The following is a 21,285-nucleotide window of genomic DNA, read 5'->3' as shown; positions in this document are numbered from 1 at the left end:
TAATAGCCCCTTAAAACCAATACACATTTTTTGGCCTACTCTGTATGATCAATGAGGGTAGCAATATTGTAACATTACTGATTTTTGTGATTTGAAACCCCCACAAAACCAGAGGTCCCTGACAAGGGTCAATTTGCTTCATGTCGAAAATGAGGTCTTTATAGTGTTTTTCATGCCTAGTTTGCAGTAAAGGGAAATGACATCCATTATTGCCAGATTTTATAAAATTTACTATTTGTTAATTCTTTTAATACCATAAAATTATGTCTATTGGCAGTATTATTACAGGTGTAGCCTCGTCATTCTGAAAGAAAAAAATATTGTATTCTAAGCACAGATGATTATTTCACAGGAAAAACTAGTTGTAGCAGTTCATCCCTATTAATAATTAGACATATCATTAATTATGTGCTATACTCAAACAGAGCCAAAATTTCTAGTTTTAAATTACGGAAAAAAAATCTGTTGATGGAAGCGGGTGAAACCAAGATGTCTTTCTGTTACGGCACTTTAGAAGTAAACATTGAATATTATCAGATAATACTCTTTGATGGAAAAAAAAACCTTTTTCCAAAATTCTCATTACAAAATTTCTTTATTTTCATTACAATATAAAGTTGTTTCTAAGGATGGTATTTCAAGATGTTCGGGTAAGGCAGCGATTAAGCACTGCCTTGTTGGGATACACCCGTAACCTAACTCGCAGGCCATATTCCAGAACGGAAACCAATTGGAACCTTTTTAATAAACGTTTCCCTGTGCGAGGCTATAAACTGGTTTGTTTCAACACCTTCTATATAATTTTCTGGAGTACATTTTAAAGTTGCGATTATTTATTGTTATGCTCAATTAGAGTCTACTTACTACTATTACCTAAATGTATTCCAGAATAGTTTCGCTATCATAAAGTTTCATTCGGTACACTAACATGCTTGGTACGTCCCCTGATGATCGTAAAAAGGACTATGTATGAGTTAACAGCGCCAGAAGGGGTTCCGCCAACTGGACGAAATCACCAAAAAAGTGAGCTCTGCGCAGGCGCGGAATTTGGGCAAAAGGTTGGCATGGATAAAACACCAAAATCTGTTTCCTAAAAAATAAGGGACTAACCATGTATTGTCGTGCACTAGTAATACAGTTAGGGTACAGGTGTAGCATATTCAACACCTAAACTTATTTTTGTGTGTTGGAATACCAAACCAAAACTTTTGTGCTGTATGGGGTACATCTAGCAACAGAGAACACAGAAATAAGAACAGTGCTAATGGCATAAATTGTGCATTGGAAATAGAGTATGTGTCCATTAAATTGCACACTGCAAGCTATGAGACATGCTATAGATACAGACAATTGTCAATTGTCATTGTAGTGCAAGTCATTGTAATGGTGAGGCTACACAGATCAGTCAATAGTTAGCCTTCTATATTATTTCATTGATGTAATCCACAAAAATGGATCTTTTCCATCAAACTGATACTAATTATAAACAAAACACTGAGAGAAACAAAAATTCATGAAAAGCATATGCAGAAGTACAACACGATTTAGGAGAACTATGAAAAACTTAAGTCAGGATGGATGAACCAGGATTAGAACATGGTCCAAACGACAGTCCAACGTTTTTATTGTCCCGTCACTTAGTTCGTTTGACGAATAATTCATGGTTTTAAAGCCTTTTATGGACACAGGAAAACATTGAAATAAATAAACTAATAATGAAAATTAATCATTTCATTATCATTTGCATCAAACCCTATATGGACAAACTATTTTACATTTCATAAATCTTCCAAGTGCTCAGGAGTTCACTACTTAAAATCACAAATAATAATAATAATAATAATAATGTCCTCTACAGTGTACAATTTAGTACATAGCTACTGCAAACACACAAACAATGTACAATGGTTTTCATCCTATTAAAATACATATTATAGTATGACTAAGCTGCTAACTTCAGACATTTTCACCACTGAACAGTATGGTTAGTTTAGAATGTTTATGGAATCGGACTGGACGAAACTCCAAATGCAACGAAGATTATCCATTGTGAATCATTGTCATACTTCCAAAAAAAAAAAAAAAAAAAAAAACCTTAGATTTACAAGATATGTGCCAGCGTGAAAGAAGTATTTCCACGGCATGTTCAGAGCTTAAACAAATTAAATATTAACCACACTTAATTGAAGAATCTGAGCTGCAATTCACTTAAGGTAATTTCACTACATTTATAGTGCTTTGGAATTAAGCTGATGAGATTTTTTTTTTTTGGCTATAACTCTGAAGAACATGGGGTGGGAAGTTTCAAAATTTTTATTATACACACTTTGGCTTTTAACTGAAGTACAGCATTCCAGTATGATTAAGATAACTTCCTCCACTGTCTATTTTTTTTTAAACATTGGATGTATAATCATTTTTGGCAAGATTAAAAAAAAAAAGAATGCTTATGTAAATCCAACAAAGCATTAGGATTTATTTAGGTAATATGACTGATATAAAAAAAAGTACCATTATGTAAACATAACATCTCCATACTATGTGCTATATTAAATGTACATAGCACATTATAACCAATTTATATGCTATGCTTAAATGGATTTTTCTCTCCTTACACCTTAAATGTTTTGAAAGACAATATTTGAAAAAGCTATGTTTACTGCAGTCTAAATTTAAGATTACCAATTTTTTTTTGTATACATGTATTATTTTCAGTAACCAATATTTTGATTTAATTAAGCACTAAACTGAAGTAATTCCAAATGGATAAATATTTCTTTCCAGACAGGGTATGACGATGTAAAAACAATCCCACACTTGTTATTAACTGAACACAGTGAAATTTTACTGTTTGACTTTGAGTAAAGTTGTTAAGAGCGTCTCTGGTTAAATGTATCCTTACAAGACAAAAATAAGTTGAAATCCTCTACATTCAACTTTAAGGCTATGCTATGGTATTATTTAGGAACATTTTTTTTTATTATGAGATATAGTTAGTGTTTCTTATAATACACACACATCATGATTGCACTAGGGTTTTGTACACAGTTGAACTTCATACAATAAGGGGAAGAAATTAATTTCACAAAAAATAGTAAATACAATAACATATGATATGGTTTGACAGGATGTCTACAAATATGTGGTGATCCAATTTCAGGACTTTTTTAAAACCTTTTAATAATTTTTTTAGGCTTTTTTTTTTTAAATCTAGGGTCATGTTTATACATATGCAAAGTTAAACTTAGTTAATATACTGATCTTTTCATTTGAACAAGGTAATTTTTGTTATAAAGATAAAAAACTTTCATATATATTTTCAAATGATTTAAATCGACAGTCTCTCCAACTATTTAAATTAAATGTGCAACTATAAATTAAAATGAAGCATAAAATAACATGCAAGTTAGCAAATTCCTGCTGGAAATAGAAATTTCGTGACTTCCAGCACCGTTATGGGACGGTTACACATGTTCAACTTATGCTTGCGGTTACACAGTCTGAACATGTTTCGATTGAGACCCTTTCTCATTCATCCTAAACAGTTTGGCAAAGTAGTTCAGAACGACATCTCTTCTACACAAGCCTCTGACTGACTCTTGAGTGTTGGAGAGTATAAAAAGTCCTTTGCGAAAAATGCATGATGGAGAATGTTCCTGGCACAAGTTCGTGTAATATTTTAGCAACTGCAAAAAAAAAAAAAAAAAAAATATGCTGACGTAATTATTTCCTAGAGGTACACTTGCTCAAATAAATAGGATCCGCAACACATTCATTTGACGATAGTAGACGGTTTTGGAGTTCAAACATACTTTATACCACCTGCTGTGTGACCATACACTTATGCATTTGTAAATATGTTTAATACTTAAACCTGTTCACCTGTCACTGCGCCTTTATTGTTTATTTTGTGACTTCTATTACCAGTCCTTCAGTTCCATTATAGTTTCGTGACTTTCGTGACCTGTAGACATCCTGTATTACTGAAAATGACTAACTGCAAAAGACATAACAACAACATCTGAAATTTCAAAAGTATTTACCAAGCGGAGCAACATAAAGGCCTTGCAATTAATCTAAAACAAGAATCAAATGGCTTGCTAAATAAGAAAAATAACACAACCTGTAATTAATAGGTTTAAAAATAGTGGACCTTGCATAAAGAATTAAAATATTTGAAAATGCTCAAATAGTAAAAAATTAAGATATCAAGAAAGGAGTCTTACTCTTCATATCACAAATAATGTAATCATATTGATAAGATAAAAACATAATGAATCTAAGTAAACCAGACATAATGAACATAATAGTTTATTAAAATAGTTTTTTTAAATAAATCCATTGACCTAATCAAATTATTTAAAAAAGAAAAATACTTATTTTCAAAATTTTTTTCCTTCAAATATAGTGCCCCTCAATTCTATCTCCCTCTAGAGTATGGAGGTTGCAAGGTTTTAATATTATTATCTATAAACATACTAAACATGTTTGTGAGCATTAATTACATTACAACACTAGCTTAAATCACATTACTGCACTAATCACAGATCACAACCCAGTATTACTTAATCATATAAATACAAATTCAATTTATACAGTACTATACATGAATCATATGAAAATTTTCAATAACTCAACCAAACCAATGGGAAGTATACAACATGATGACGACACTAATAATTTGATGTATGTACAAATACAAAATCAATAACTGACAAATCTACACACAGAAAGTAGGAAATATGATTGTCCACTAGCCTATAAAACGGCATCACACAGGTGTTCACATGCATGTTCATAAACATCATCAGCTATAAAATACGAATTTTAATGCAACATACTCCCTAAACAATGGTTAACAAATACATTGCATGAATCCTGCAATATTAATAAAACTGTTATTCCTCTTTTCATCGACCATTACACAGTCTTGTCTCACCAACTGCTTGGTACAGCTGTTAACAATTTCAGATAAATTTTCTTTTCCTTAAGGGGCCCGCCTAGTCAGGGGTGTACCTGTGATAGCGAGACGGGATGATAAGCGCTACGCTCGCTGGTGCTTCTAGCATAGGACAACTATGAAATTTGAGCGGTGATCACAGCATTATACAGCGGAGAAATTACAATCATTACCGGGCGTTTCACTTCTACAATTTACTCTGAAATCACACCTATCAGCCATTTGTACTTTCCTAAAATGTACAGTTTCAAAACAAAATACGGAAACATAACTACCTGTCTGCTTTCAGTGCATTTTCAAATACTTTTCTTAAATTGACACCACTCTGGTATCTTGAGCAGTTTTCAAATTGCGTGGTTTCTTCTGTAGCTCTGCGTACTGTATATTTGCCTGGGTAGACGGGCCCCTTAAGTGTTCAAGTAGGTGACATCTCGTACAACACACACTTCTGGAATGTTAAAACAACATTAGAGTTTAAATGAAAGGTGTTACTAAAAACCTATTTTGTCAGCTATCAACGATGCAGGAAAACTGTTTATGAAAAACATTTCAAAAGTACAGTATTTCAAACTGCAAAAAAAGTTAAATGAAGTCTATTTGATGTAGCCACTTTTCAGTTACTTTAGACATTAAAAAAAAAAAAAAAATTCAGTACGAACATGCCATATAAAATCAAATTTTGCAAATATTAATTTACTTCTTAATATTTCCAAACAGTAGTTATTGCTTTTGCTTCCTTTGATTTTTGCCCTCTAAAAAAGTTACCTTTTTTACCAAATAACAAACTATTTGTGAACTTAGCTCTCACACCTTCTGTCACTGAATGTTCGGTTTGTATTACTGGAACATTAAAACCTCACCAAGATCACCTACAGTGAAACGTCTTCAATAAGACACGTTCCAGAACACAGTGATAGGTACCAGGTTAATGATGTAGCTGGATTACAGAACATCACTAGTTTTACAGGAATACCAAAAAATATTAATATACATTACAATTGGTTTTTTTTAAGAACCAAGTTATAAGTTAATAGGCTGCCCTCTGTAGAAAGAAATAACACAGATGATCAGTGGCCTTCAAAAAATCATTACAGAAATGTACCCATGAAATGTGAAATGTAACCCACTTGAAAACAGGAAACTCTGGGCAAACTAAAAATTCAGGCAGCAAAGTAATGCGACCTTGCTACCAAGTTCAACAGCCGTAATTCATCAATAAAAAAATCTATACTAGGAATGGGCCAAATCTCAATTTTCTCTAATTTGAATCTCGAATCCAAATCCTGGAGTACCTCTAATATACCCCTCACAACTGAACCTATGTCTCAAGGTTCAAAAATAAATAATGTACAATAAGTGAAAAAATATTAACAATGATGTTGATACATTCAACCCTTTAAATGTTTGTTTCACAAACCAAGTTTCCAGTATCAATACATATTTTAATTCTTTTTATAATATAATTACAGTAGACTCCCGATTATCTGGGGTAATCACTGGCATTGAAAAACACGGTTAAAGCAATGTTTGGTGAAAAAAAGGTTTAATAAAATTTTTTATTCAGACTGTCGAGACAAACAACCGGCCCTTGTAGTAACACCCAAATTCGTTCCAGGAAAACAGAATGCTAATGAAAAACTGTGATTAAACAACTTACATTTAAATTATAAAAAAGATTGAACCTAAATTTAAAAAATTCACGAAACACATTGTTTACATAATACGGCTTGAGCATAACATTCCTTAGTAGGTGCTACAACATTTCTGGGTTACAAAATAATAATTTTGTTAATATAGAAATTCTAATAAGATTTTAAAAAAACATAAACTTAAGAGTTTTCTGTTATTAGAAAGATAATTTAACCTGTCAACGTTATTCCCGACTCTGTAGTCTACCAAATGTGTTTATGCCTTGGTATGCCACCAGCGCAGCCTGGCAGGTGAGGTAAACTAACCCCGACAGTTTCTGGCTTTTCTCACCAGATCCGCTGCTGACTCGCAGGACGGCGGAATGCAAACGTTGGCCGAACACTCGAGCGTTGTCGGGAATAAATAAACAGCCCATGAAGGACGTGAATAGGTTGACTGACTGATAATTTCTAATGCTGCCTAAACATAACGCAGGCCAGTTATCGCTCCCATGAGTCATCGAGCAGAATCGCCGTGGCAGCGCTAACCTGAGCGCGGTTCACAAGGTTGCATGGAACACAAGCGAGGTCAGCTTACAGGGTTGCGTTTATAATTTTCTCTAGCAGTTTCAAAGTTCATGATGCACACTAACACTTACCAACTATGCATTGTACTATGTTTGGCAGCATTATTCGTCGAGAAGAACAGCATAAAATGCTCAGTCACATCAATAGATTACAAAAATAAAAAATAGTCAAATATTTTGGTTAACCCACAAACCGGTTAATCCGCACCCAGATAATCAGGGGTCTACTGTACATGTTGAAGTACAATATCTTGGGGGATGGTATGAAGAAAAAAAAATTGACATAGTAAACTCCAGATGTTATCAATGCTGAATTTTTTTAAATTTTATTTATTTATTTCATCTAGTATTTTTCTTCAAACTTTTTCCTCGAATATAAATTCCTTTGAGTACTAAGGATTTGATTGGCACATACCTAATGTGTACGCTTGGTTGGTGACGGACAACCGAATGTGCTGAATCATAAAATGATGGATTAAAGACATTTCACTGTATTTGGATATCGTTTAAGACATTTACACGAGTCTTCTAAATGCCTACTGCAACAATTTTAGAACATGCAATAAAATTTTTCCTGAACTTAATTCAGGACTATTCGTTTAGGAAATTTATACGAGTCTTCTAAATGCCTACTGCAACAATTTTAGTACATGCAATAAAATTTTTCCTGAACTTAATTCAGGACTATTGTCTGACATCAGAAAATGATATGTCTATAATTATGATTTTATCATCAAAGATGTTACACTGAGAAAAAAAAATTATGTATGAATATATTCATATGAGAGTAAATCAGTCAGTTTACCTGAGTTTATGTTCAGTAACAATACAAAAAGAGAGAGCAGTTAAAGCTTAAAACATTTCAGAAAAAAACATTTTAACTTCTAGTACATAACTAATTCTGCAACAAACTTCAAAATACTACGTACAATATTTTCCTTTAAAGAACTTACTGTACCACATCTCTATTTAACAGTATATGCATTAGCTGGCTTAACAGAAAATAATTATTTAAAATATACATTCCATAAATTTAGATCTTACTTTTCTTCAAAATATATAGTCAAAGCAGGTAGAGAAACATACTATTCAGAGAAATAAGTATCACTTAAAGTTTAAAGTCAAGAAAGGAGTAATAACAATTTTCATCATTTAATTCAAAATAAATTTATAAACAAAATAAATATTGCTATTCCTTGCAATTATCATGGTAATTTCAGCGTATTATGAAGTAATTCTATATCTAACAACTTTGGCTGCAGCAAAACTTAAAAATACACTAGAAAAACAGTTGGATTGTTACAGTACCACACACTGAAAATAAAACCAGTCATGACATTTCCTGCAATAAACACATTTTTTTTACGCACATGTGCAGTTAGTTACAAGGCTTTGAATAAATGTCTCTGTCTCAGCTAACTGAAACATACTAGGCAGTCAACACCAAAATGTGTGTACACATTTTGGAGATGATCACCTTCTGCTATGTGCAGTGGGAATTAAGACCTATCTCAACGTTACACTTGTCAAACATTACACCACTACAGCATTTTTTTCTTCACATTAGCTTTGTTGAGTGCTCAGAAAAATCTACAAATAAAATAAGGACCAAAACTGACAGAATGTTAGTCAAAATACTTCATTATGGGAGATAACAAGAATTTGGAAGAAATAGGTACAAACGCAATATTAAACGAAAACTGAGCAAGCATTAATGAGCTGAAACATTTCTCGGTCCAACATTTGTACAGCGCTACAGTTTACATTACAGCACAGATTTGAAATTTAAAAATCAGCAAATACCTTTTAAACATACATAGTATATATTAAATAAAAAGGCTATGCTGTAAATAATTTTTCCTTAAAAAGACTTTGAATGAAAGTTATGCACATAGTAGACCTTAAATTTTTTTTTTATAAACTAATAAATACTGATTGTTGTCTTTAAAGTACAGTGAGTCACATGTTAAAAACCAGTGTCCCAATCGAAGAGAGTCCTCACTCTTTCTGCATTCTCCCTCCCTTTTGTACACTCTGGCTCACTTTCGGACGAAATGAAACTTTTATCCTTAGTTGTGCCCTCTGAAAAATTCAGGTGAAAAAACAGTCTTTTGCAGTTGTGTATTACTGTGTAACCAGTGCTAAAACATCTTTCAGAACACTGTGAAATATTTACATTGTGATATTTTCTCACCCAACCTTCGAAATAAATTTTTTTTTTAACAGAGTACCAGATGTTTAAATATTATAATCAAAAGCCATTTCAAGCTGTCAGTTATGTAGTTCTCATTGTAAGAGTCAATATGTTTTAGATATCTTGTATTTATTACATACTTTTATCAATATTCTAAAGTGGAATGAGAGCAGGCACCTTTGAGTTGTAACAGCGAGAAGTTCACACTGTGACATAGAAGGTAATTGAGTATGAGCTAGCGTGTACAGATCGGGACACAACTATAATTTTGCACTGAAATTACATTACACATTGATTTCATAACTAAACATTTGTACTGATAATTCAATCACTGTTTAGTAATCCAGTCATACATCGGTTTATGAAGACTTTTCGATGGTTAAAGAAACTAACCTACTGATCACTACAAACATAACTACAGCATCACGAAACTTATCCTATTAATACGGAACAGACTGTATACCTTTGGCAACCCGATTCCACCCGAAACGTAAACGCTAAGACGCGAGGTTCAACGTATAAATGGACGTAGTTATGCAAAAAAGAACCAACCCACAATTTTGCATATTTTATTTGAAAATAAAATTAAAATAGTACAAGGTTGATCGTACAGTCGTCGCTATTATTATATCAGTATTTATACTACACCATTAAAATTATATACCCACACTATGTTATCAATACGAGAATTACAATTTATAATTAACTTTAACTTCAAAATACTCAGAATAGGTTCCATGTGGGTTGGTTCCTTTTCGCATAACTACGTCCAAATAGGACTGACCGCGGATGTGGTGACTACCCGGAGAACTACCCTCGGCTTAACGACACCGACTAATTATTTGGCCTGCGATGGTCGGCGGAGCGAGACGTCACTTCCTGCCCGCGCAGTCCTCCAGCAGGCCGCGGAGGACCTGGTCGAAGGAAGCGTCGCCGGGCCCCTTGGGTCATTGCCTCGCGCTGCGCTCCGTCTCGACGAGGCACTCGCGCACCAGGATGCGCGCGTGCACGATGCACCGCTTCAGCCGCTCCGCCGAGCTCTTGCTGCCGGCGTACGTGGGCCGGATGTCCTTGCCCATCTCCTCGATGACGGCGAGCAGCTGGGCGTACTTGGACTGGCCCGGCGGCGCGGGGAGCCCGCCGGCCCCGCCCGGGACCCCGGGCGAGTGCTGGGGCAGGCGCACTGTCCCAGGGAACACCCCCGCCGTCGCGGGGAGCTCCGCGGGGCTCGCCAGCATGGGCGAATCCAGACCGGACAGGTCCTCGTCCATCGCTCCACGGTTCTTGAACAGTTGGCAGACGATACCGTGGTTATCTCTAACTTTAAACAGGTGAATATTTCTGAATAATTCTCACTAGGTGATTTTTTTTTTTTCAATCAAAAAAAGCAATAAACACGAAAGGCATTGCCCCCTAGTACATAATCAATAGGGAAAAATGTGAGACAAGACAATGTTCAAGTGAAATTTCGTTTGGTCATTATCAGAAAAAATGACTGCATGAAGTCAATTCCAAAAAGTACTGCACGTTTTTCAAAATTCACATTACCAAAAGAATAAAATAATTCTAAAAATTATATATTTTTATGTGTGTGTATGTATATATATATATATATATATATATATATATATATATATATATATATATATATATATATATATATGTGTGTGTGTGTGTGTGTGTGTGTGTGTGTGTGTGTATACACACACACACACACACAATTTTTTTCCCCTTATCATCAGTGATTATTTTGTAATACAGAATTGCTAAATTATTAGAATTTCATTAACTCTAAACGATGATTTTTTATTAAGGAAATAATTTACATCAAGTGCATTATTAGCTTGTGTTTTAAGATGGAGAACGTTGAAGCGATTGATAATGGTGTCAGGAATTTTGGGTAGCCAGTGTAGTTAAAAATATATTTTGATTATGTTATCTCGAAAAAGGTTTTCTTCACGATACCGTTATTTTTACGAGATTTTTTAATGGGTTTCGTGCTTTTGAGAAAGTAGACAGTTGCTGTAGGTAAGCATGTCAGCCGTACGTAGGCATGTTACGTAGGTATGCATGTTACGTAGGTAGGCATGTTTCAACTATAAATAAAAAAATGATCACTTGTGCTCTGAATATTATTGTGGCCATTTTTTAAATTTTTTCGTTTTTATGGTGATACACATAGGGGTAAGCAGCTGTGCATTTTATAATGATTTTGCTCCATATTTATTGTAAATTTGTGAGATACTGCAGAATAATGCTAACATATCATAGAATGAGTTATGCTACAGAAATTTCAAAGATGTGTGCACATGGAATGCAAATCGTTGCTAGTGTCTGTGATAAAGGTGAGTATTTCATTTTTTTTGGTGTAATTTTTCGTAGTGGATAGAATTTTGCACATTAAGGGGATCGTAATTAGTGTAAAGGGTTTGGTTAAGTAAAATCAATTTCACTTAAAATTCTGTTGAATCATTAACTTATTTTAATTCTCACAAAATAGTGTTTTTCAAGTTAAAACCATTATTTTCCTAGTCTAAAAGAACCTTAAATAAGATGAAACATCTAATTTTTGAGGTTAGATTAAAAATTTATTTTTGAGGTTAGGTCTGTGCTCCTTGAGGTAATAAAGACAAAGTGAAAAGTTGGTTAGGTCAGATATGGTTAAAAGGATTTGGAACTTTTGAAAGGGAAAAAAAAAAAACTACTACACAGGCATTTTATTTCTACTGAATTCTAGAAAACTTGATAGTGGACAATGGCCTTTGAGCCAGGAAAAAATTATGCGGTTTAGATAGTTGAAAATGAGTAAATATTGATTGATTCACTGTAATTTACTTTTCTTTAGTGATAATAATTTTTAAATCAATATTATTTCTTAATAAATGGCTTTTACCCCACAATTTACCTGACTCCATTTCCCTGGGCCTTGCCCACTGCCGAGTTTCTCAGATCCAGTAAGAATTCCAACATTGTTTCTGGGAAAATCAAGGAACATATAGCTGTGCTTGTTGCGTAAAGGGGGTTAAGTCACAAATGGTTAATACATAGTGATATTGAATTATTTACTTTTAAAATAATGAGTACCCAAAGTTCTAAAGCAGTAAATAAAGCTAAAAAAACTGACTTGAAGAAACCTGATAATTTTCAATCGCGATTTTCTCAAACCTATAATTTGGACTTAACCCCTTTTACGCAACAAGCACAGATAATAATGCTCGAAAATACCTTTTTTAAAAAATATTTTCCTGGAAAGGCCTTGCCTTCTATAATATTACCACAGAAATATCTAACCTAGGTTTTATTGTAACTTTTATAGCCGATGTCTAAAAGTTTGTCTGTAAACAAGTACTGGTGAGAATACATAATCATTCTCATTACAGTTTTGAAGGTTACCAATTTTTTTTTCATGTGGTGAAATTGGTAATATTCTTACTTACCTATAGATGCATCAAAACTAGAAAATTTTTCCAGTAAAAAGTGGTTTAAAATTGAAACATTGAAGCAAGCCTAGGTAAAACTAGAGCATACTGATTGACTGATCTATTTAAAACAAGACTTTCACCAGTGGCAAGGAGTTCTCTCCTTTCTCAATCCCCCTCCCCTCCTTTCCCTTAGTCATCACCTCAGGTTCCTTGCTTATCAATAGTTGACATGTGATTCACTAATATATACTAGATTATATTTTGAAATCTTGGTAAATATGTATTGTACGGATTAGCGCCAAAAAAAATCGTACAAATATGAAATAACTTTCATTATATGCTATCTTACGTCCTCTTTTCAGAACCGCCTGCGGAGATAAAAAATTCCAATTACTTTAGGAGATATCCAATTTTTTAACATTCATTTTTTGGCAATTTTTTTAAAAAAAAAAATTTAAAAATTTGAAAATACCTTCATTCTGTGCTCTTAAACTTCCTCTTTTCATTAAACCCGGCTGAGATAAGAAATTCCAAATACTTTTGGAGATATCGAATTTTTTAATTTTCATCATGTGCACTCATGCGGCTATACCAGACGTGTGTAATAATTTGACCGTTGCCATTTCATATTTTTGCCGTGTGCGCCTGAATGTCTAAATAACAGAAATTTTTCATTAGGTAAGGTTAGTTACATTATAAATACTTCAAAATAAACGGAAATTAAAAATAATATCAATTTATTTTACATGTTGTATAGTTTTAAGTATTTATAATGTAGCTGACCTGACCTAACAAACCGGGACAAAGGATGAACAGAATAAACTCACGTAAGTTTCTTTTTACATGTATTCGTTCACGTGAGAGTCCTAAGATCCACATTAAGTTCTGCCATTCCCGATTACACCCGAATATTCACCTTCGGCCAACCTCGGGATTTATTTATTTTTGCGCAGGAAAAATGAATTGAAATATTAAAAGTGGTCGGATAGGTTAGCTACATTAAAACACTTTAAAACCCTTTGGATGGTTAGTTAGGTTAGTATAGCTACATTAAAATAAACAGGGAAATACAAATATTAATAAATAAACCCTAGGTTGGCCGAAGGTGAATTGTTCGGGTGTAATCGGGAATGGCAGAACTTTATGTGCATCTTAGGTTTTGTCCGTTCGGGAACATCGCAAAAAAAAAAAAAAAATCATACTTGTAAACAAGCAACCGTTATCGCCGCATGAGTGCACAGGATGAAAATTAAAAAATTCGATATCTCCAAAAGTATTTGGAATTTCTTATCTCAGCCGGGTTCAATGAAAAGAGGAAGTTTAAGAGCACAGAATAAAGGTATTTTCGTTTTTTTTAAATTTTTTTTTAAAAAAATCGCCAAAAAATGAAGATTAAAAAATTTGATATCTCCTAAAGTAATTGGAATTTTTTATCTCCGCAGGCGGTTCTGAAAAGAGGACGTAAGATAGCATATAATGAAAGTTATTTCATATTTGTACGATTTTTTTTGGCGCTAATCCGTACAATACATATTTACTGAAATCTTCTGTAATGTACCCATAAAAGTTGGATTAAACTTGGCTCTCGTGTGATTTACCCATGAAGTTTAGATGAGGTAATTCTGAAGGAGAACACCTCTTTTCTTTAATAACATAAATCCAAAATTGCTTTTAGCTACATTGCTTGTTTTCAAATCATTCTTTAATAGGGCGTTGTAATACTTCAAGTAGTTAACTATTTTAATGAGTGATTAGTGTGTGTGTACGTATATATATATGTATATGTGTGTGTGTGATATTGTGAAAATGGTCAGGTGATACAGTTCATCTGTTGGACCTTCAAAAGTTTGGCAAACACATCATTTTGACAGACGGATGGATTATATATACAGTTTTAGTTGTGGAGAGTCAAATGTCACTAGAATACGGGTCTGTGGCGTTTTTGAATTGAATTGACCATTACGCTCGCAATTGTACTTTCACCCAGTGGCAAGAAGTCTTCCCTTTTCATTCCCCCCCCCCCCCTTTTCTCCTCAGATCCTTTGCATCTTTCACCCCTACCATCTCTTCATCCAACCCCTTCCACTCCCTTCCTGTCCTGCCAAGCCAGAAAAGCGTTCCTACCCCTTTCCGTTCGCCACCAGTCATTCTGGAGCTTCATCTGTTATCTCTCCGCCCTTTAAACCCACCTCTGTGTATCCTAGTTCCCAGCTGCTCCCAGCCCCCCTCTCCCTTTATTACCTCATGCAGTCTGACTAACTTTTCCACCCTTCTCCTCCCTCGTAATGCTTTCCACCCAAACTCCTTAATAATCTCAGTCAGACTATGCATTTCTCCCTCTTGCCCTTCCAGTCTCCTCCACATACCCATCACCCACCTCGCTGCTCTATGCTTCACCTTCTCCAGCTCCCTAACTAGGTAGGGGTCCCAGTTCACAGCCCCATACTCCGTCACTGGCCTGACCAATGTAGGGTATGCCTTCTCCCTTACCCCCAACCCTGCCCACTGCAGAGTCCTGCCAAGCAGCCCCAGCGCCCCACCACCTGCTCAACCTGTTTTGCCCATCCCAGATCACCCCAAGGTACTTGTACTCTTCAGCCTCCTCTATATCCTGACCCTTCCATCATGTATATACACTTCACTTGATACCTTCCTTTTCCTCGTGAACCTAACCACCTTGGTCTTTTCAACATTCGGCGACATCCCATTCTGCTCCGTCCATTGTTCCTGTCTGCTCAAGTCACCAGTACACTGTGGACTGGTGGTTATGGGAAGATACCTACATTAAAGATACTGTGAAATCATGTAAACGGTTGGTTAATAATATTAAAATGTTGCTAAGTGAACACAACCAACCAACCAACCAAACAACCAACATATCTATTTTGTACCTATATATATTTTTTTTAATTTAACCACTGACTTAACTGTTTTATAAAGAACATAATATAGATGACTTACAAAATAGTCTTATTTTTCATACGAAAACTACATATATAAAAAAGAGTACCTACCCTGCCACCAAAAAGTTGTGAAAGGAAAAAAATACCTATATTATAGCTTAACCTTTCACGTTGAAAAATGTTGATTAGCTTGTCATATACACAAAAATATTTACAATCTTTGAAAATTATCAACACAACTTCCCATACCATTACATATTTTCAAATTTTTTAACTTAACATTTTTTGCAACACAATACACAAATCTTATCAAAAAATGACTAGAATGGAAGGATAGCCAATGTTCAAAAACTAGAAGTTTTATCTCTTTCTATTTTCTGAGGACCAACGGCTCCAAGGTATCTAAACCAAAAAATTTACTATCATTGGCAAATTATCGCATTATAATTGACAATTATAGCCTTTTTTTGATTTTGATTCATGAGTTGAAAATAGTTGTAGCTGATAAAATTACAACCGAAAAATGTTGTTTCAGGAGAAATAAATTACGATCGAGTTGCTTCGGATGTTGGCTGTACCGATGTATGTAAACATGATGAAATGGTTAGGTTTTAGGTTAACTGCTGTTTGCCTGTTCAGCAACACTTTGGAAAATATAATTTAAAAATCAAAGCTGAAAATTGATATCACTATGCGCCGCAAGGAAGTAACAAATTATTTGTAGATTTTTTGTAAATTTACTTTTTTTTTTTTTAAGGCTTCTGAGATTCGCGTGCCTTTAACTTATAAAGATTGAATGGGCGTTATGTCCTGTCGACAGCTATAGAGACGATGTAACACGCAGCACCAATGTTAGGTGAATAATTGGCTAGGATATTATGAAAAACCGATATCAGTATGGCCGGTCTGGTACTTGAACCAACGACCTCTAGAATGTACACATAGCACTGTGCCACTTCCCTCCATTCATTGCATGTAGGCCTAGCATAATTGTTCTAGTAAAAAAGTTGTATATATATATATATATATATTTTTTTTGTTTCAAGAACATAACCTAACATATCAAGTCAAAATGTTTCTAAGTGAGTAAAATGTTTTGTTTCTTGCAGACTGAAAAGTAGAGTTTACCTCCGGAGTGACATCAGCGTACCCCATGAATCAAGGAAAGGTAGAGAAGCTGCACACCTGGGACACCGTGTACAGTGCGGACTCTGTAGAGTGGTGCCCCATCTATGGTCGGCAGGACATACTGGCCTGTGGAACGTACCAGATAGAGCCTTCAGATTCGGAGGTGTCGCAGCAGAGCTACAGGAGGCTCGGGCGGTTGTTATTATTCAGGGTTGATTTTTCGGGCCTGAACTTGTTGGAGCAACACGAACTTCCGGCCATACTCGACCTCAAATGGTGCCATGTCTTGGTGGACGGGAAGGTACTCCTGGCTGTGGCGAATGCCTGCGGGGAGGTGCTGGTCTACGAACTGTGTGATGCACCGCAAGGCAAAGGTGATGGGAGCACCAGCGGCTTGACTCTCGTTACAAAAAAGACCATTCATAAAGAAATATGCGCTGGCGAAACATTGATGCTGTCGTTGGATTGGTCCACGGCACGGGAAAGCGTTACCAGCGGAGGCGAAGTCACGAACTCAGCATCACTCGTGGTGAGTGACTCAAGAGGCTGGATAACAGTCGTGAAGTTTGCACAGGCCAGTCTCGAGATTGTTCATTCGTGGAAAGCCCACGACTTCGAAGCATGGATTGCTGCGTTTGATTATTGGAGTACTCCCATCGTTTATTCAGGTACATTTTGTACTCAAATAGCTTTTACATTTTGAACAGAATATAAAATAATTTATTGTACAAAATAATGTTTAATTCGTAGCTAGTTGGCTAGTTATAGGTTGAGTTAAAATACACATTTTTACAATTATTTCATTCGTATGTAGATTTGTTTTATTTTAAGAACATTTCTATGAACAATTTGAAATATTACGTGGTGGTTTAGTCGTAAACAGACTGAACCTGCCTGGGCCATGTGACAGTATGAGGAGCTACACTAGATGTAGTCGACAGTGAGGGTTGCGAAGATTGAAAATTTACAATACAGATAGGATTCTATTATGGCGTGAGGTAAGTACTAGGCCTGTGCTTGTATTCAAAATTACAAATATCAAAATAAATAATGCATTATTTGTTATCAATTTCAAGTACCTTCACTTAAAAATAACACATATGTTTTTTGTATGTTCAAAGTGTAGTGAAGCTGTTGCATTCCACTTTGTGCAAAGATCAGAACTGATGTTGTATCACTGTTGTACAATATAAATACGCATCCCAGTTCTAATACATTAATGGATCCAATAAAACTATCTTGAGTTTATACTGTGGGTCAGTCTGTAAGCTGGAAATTTTTTTGATAAGTTGAAAATGCTGAAAGAGAACAATAAGCAGTTTACAACCACTGAAAAAATAAGTACCTAAAATTTTTAAAGCAATATACATAAAAAGGCCACCGACTGTGACTTTAAAAACAATAATTTTTCCCCAACACTTAATATTTGAATTAAATATTCACATTCAAAGATATTTTGAAATATATTCTGATTTGATTCAAACAAAAAACAAAACAAAAAAACATATTCTCACAGGCAGTCACATACACCCAAATAAAACAAGAACTACATTGGACATCAGATTATCCCCCCCTCCCCCCCCCAATCCTGCACCACCAGGCAATAAACCAAAAACTGTAGCTATGTAGGCATCTGCCTGTACAATTGTTTACCACAAATTGTTAAAAATACAAACACACAAAAAAAACTTTGCAATAGAGTTGCAAAAACTAGTATTTCTATTCTTACAAAGACATTGAAATTGTTATGAAAAAAAAATTATAATCAAGATGTGGGATGATTTAATCTTGAATTTAAATTTATGCTCTTTTTTTATGGTTGTTTACGATATGGTGCACATCATTTTATTTTATTATAATTTTTTTTATAGTTTCACATAATCAGTGTTATGATTTTATTGTAAGTGTAATGTAATTTTGTATTTGTGTTCCTTATGTGTGTGTGTCTATATATATACACACACACACACAAAATTTTGCTAACACAGCTTGCTTGCTCCTAGTTTTGATTTCCCCCCACTTTTGGTAAGGTGAGGGTAGGGGGAGTAATTGCCCCCCTCCCTCCTTCCCTCTCTTGATACACCCATGGTTTTAGCGAGGACCCACCCTTACATTTTCCACAACAGCTGAGGGAAACGGGAATAAGAACGGCCACACCGCGTTTTCGAGCCTTGGTCGTTTGGAATGGGAGTCCAAAGTCTGTTCCACCCTGCTTTGCCCATCACCAGGGGCGCAACAACTAAATTTCCAAAATGTGGGGAGGGGGGGGGCAATATAACTTTTTATAAAGAATCATCGATCCCCCCCCCTATTGAAGTGGGGGGGGGGTCCTCCCCCGGGAAAATGTTGAATTTCAAGGTGGAAAATGGTGCTATTTAAGCAGTTTTACTATCTAAAAATTGATTACACACCACTTTCTTTGCCCCCGTTTGACCCCCACTTCGAGGTTTCAGAGGGCGGGGGGGAATACTCATGCCCCTCCCCCCCCTTGTTGTTGCGCCCCTGCCCATCACAGTCTGGATCGGTTGTCTCGGCGACATTCCGAGCGACCACCCGCGATGGTGTCCTGAGTCGTGAGGGAAACGACAGTTTTGCGATAGTCCAGGCGGGGACGACTCCAAACTGCACGCGTTCGACCAGAGGATGGGGACGCGCGCGCCCGCACAGACGAGCCGTGCGCACTGCGCGGGCGTAACCAGCATCCACTGCAACGCTGTCACGGAGAACTGGCTGGTTTCCGGGAGGTACTGCACGCAGCCTTTACTTTTAGGGCATTTTAGTTGTTCACTTTAATTGTTAATGGACTCCCTCGGAGCTGGCTCAGGTCAAAAAGGAAAAAAAAAAACATTTTCTGGGCTTAACATTATAATGTACATAATATAACAATATAAAGTTGAACACCTTTATTGAAATTTAATTCAATTAATGGTATTGATTTACTCTCGCCGGCAGCTACGACGAACACTTGCGGTGCTGGGACAGCCGCTCCTTCAGGGGCCCCGTGTCGTCGACGCCCCTCGGCGGCGGGGTGTGGCGGCTCAAGTGGGACCCTCGTCGCTGGCGCCACCTGCTGGCGGCCTGCATGGGCGGCGGCCTCCGCGTGGTGGGCTGCCCCGGGCGGGCGGAGCCCCCCGGCGTGGCGGCCGAGTACCGCGGCCACGGGAGCCTGGCCTACGGCTGCGACTGGTGCCACCTGCCCGCGGAGGACCTGCGGCTGCCCGGGGGCTCCGCCCCCCTCGTGGCGACCTGCTCCTTCTACGACCACAGCATGCACGTGTCCTGCGTTCGCGACCTGCCGTACGAGTGACGTGCCTCGCAGCTAAACTGTGCTGAAATCAGCATTTCTATCTGGCCGAACTGGACGCATGTACAGTATGCAGAACCAGGGGCGTAACAACTAAATTTCCAAGGGGGGGGGGGGGGGTGGCAATATACCTTTTTGTAAAGAATCATCAATCCCCCGGGAAAATTTGTATTTCAAGGTACAAAACTGTGCTATTTAAGCAGTTTTATTATCTAAAAATTGATTACACAGCACTTTCTTTGCCCCCGTTTGCCCCCACTTCAAGGTTTCAGAGGGGGGGGCAAAATACCCTTGCCCCCCCCCCCCCCCCCTTGTTGCGCCCCTGTGCAGAACTACAGAAGAACAATCAAAATCTAAAAAAAATTTCCAGATAAACGAGTGATATTCGTTTACGAAAAGCATCTTAAGAATACGTCGAGGTTGAAATAATTGTAATTCCGTTCACCTTTTTCATTTTCAATTTATATATTTATTTGGGAGTGAAATTGATTAAACTAAAGTGATTTTTTTTACATTACACCTTTTTTTTATTGTTTCTACGCCTTAAAATGTTAGGATCAGCATTCAAACTCTCGTAGATACAGCATCCAGCGAGCATATAGCACTTTTCATTCAGCCTCGCCGACAGAAATACACCCCAGGTTAGGCGCACCCCTTTACTGTTACTCTTTTCGATTAATATTCATTGAATGAGTTTATTGAGCAATATTGTTTGATGCCACATGTTTGCTGGACTTCAAATGTAAAATTAGTTTATTGGTAGGGGTACTCCTGTTATGGTAAAAATTTTTAAATCTTTTTCTTACTTTAAGCATTCCTATATTTCTTTGTCGTGTACCTGGTTGGTAAGAAATGCTGATATCCGTTCTGAAAAGCATGCTTTAATGATGCCCTTTGGGTTGCAGTCGAAGTTTGGCCCTGCTATCGGTAGGTGTATGCAGCCATTATTTGTTTGTATAAATCCATTGGGACGTCAACATTGGTACAGGCTTGTACAGACAAGACAGCAAGAGCAGCAGATCTGCCGGGCATGGTGTCTCTGCTGTGGTGTTCGAAGAGAGGCAGGTACCGGTGCTTATGGGAGCAGGTAGTTAGCGTAGAAACGCTTGGAAGAGAGCGCGGCACAGCACGGTGAGTAGCTTAGGGCTGACACCACACA

The 21,285-nt window shown here is 36.4% G+C and overlaps 2 protein-coding genes across 8 annotated transcripts; one reads left to right on the top strand and one right to left on the bottom strand.

Moving 5' to 3' along the window:
- Positions 1-209: 209 nt before the first annotated feature.
- On the bottom strand, positions 210-16,005 carry LOC134538296 (cyclin-dependent kinase 2-associated protein 2-like). 2 transcript variants are annotated; one of them, XM_063379483.1, is made up of 2 exons: positions 13,264-13,893; positions 210-10,652 (listed from the first exon to the last, which is right to left on the bottom strand). In XM_063379483.1, the coding sequence occupies exons 1-2, from the start codon at positions 13,267-13,269 to the stop codon at positions 10,317-10,319; spliced, it is 342 nt and encodes a 113-aa protein (XP_063235553.1). In that variant the 5' UTR covers positions 13,270-13,893; the 3' UTR covers positions 210-10,316. The 2 variants fall into 2 exon arrangements, 1 of the variants encoding a protein (XP_063235553.1); XR_010076118.1 differs by lacking the exon at positions 13,264-13,893 and adding an exon at positions 15,806-16,005 and having other exon boundaries at positions 10,566-10,652.
- On the top strand, positions 13,466-20,271 carry LOC134538294 (diphthine methyltransferase). Of its 6 annotated transcripts, none has more exons than XM_063379481.1 (4): positions 13,466-13,618; positions 16,804-17,490; positions 19,428-19,566; positions 19,775-20,271. In XM_063379481.1, exons 2-4 carry the CDS (start codon positions 16,848-16,850, stop codon positions 20,127-20,129), a joined length of 1,137 nt encoding a protein of 378 aa, XP_063235551.1. In that variant the 5' UTR covers positions 13,466-13,618; positions 16,804-16,847; the 3' UTR covers positions 20,130-20,271. The 6 variants fall into 6 exon arrangements, with proteins under 6 accessions (XP_063235551.1, XP_063235550.1, XP_063235552.1 ...); XM_063379480.1 differs by lacking the exon at positions 13,466-13,618 and adding an exon at positions 13,987-14,130; XM_063379482.1 differs by lacking the exon at positions 13,466-13,618 and adding an exon at positions 16,250-16,276.
- The last annotated feature ends 1,014 nt before the right edge of the window (positions 20,272-21,285 follow it).

Source organism: Bacillus rossius, chromosome 13, assembly GCF_032445375.1.
Source record: "Bacillus rossius redtenbacheri isolate Brsri chromosome 13, Brsri_v3, whole genome shotgun sequence".
In the NCBI taxonomy this organism is placed as follows: domain Eukaryota; kingdom Metazoa; phylum Arthropoda; class Insecta; order Phasmatodea; family Bacillidae; genus Bacillus; species Bacillus rossius.
The sequence above is the reverse complement of the archived record's forward strand: the minus strand, read 5'-3'. Positions and strand labels throughout refer to the sequence as shown.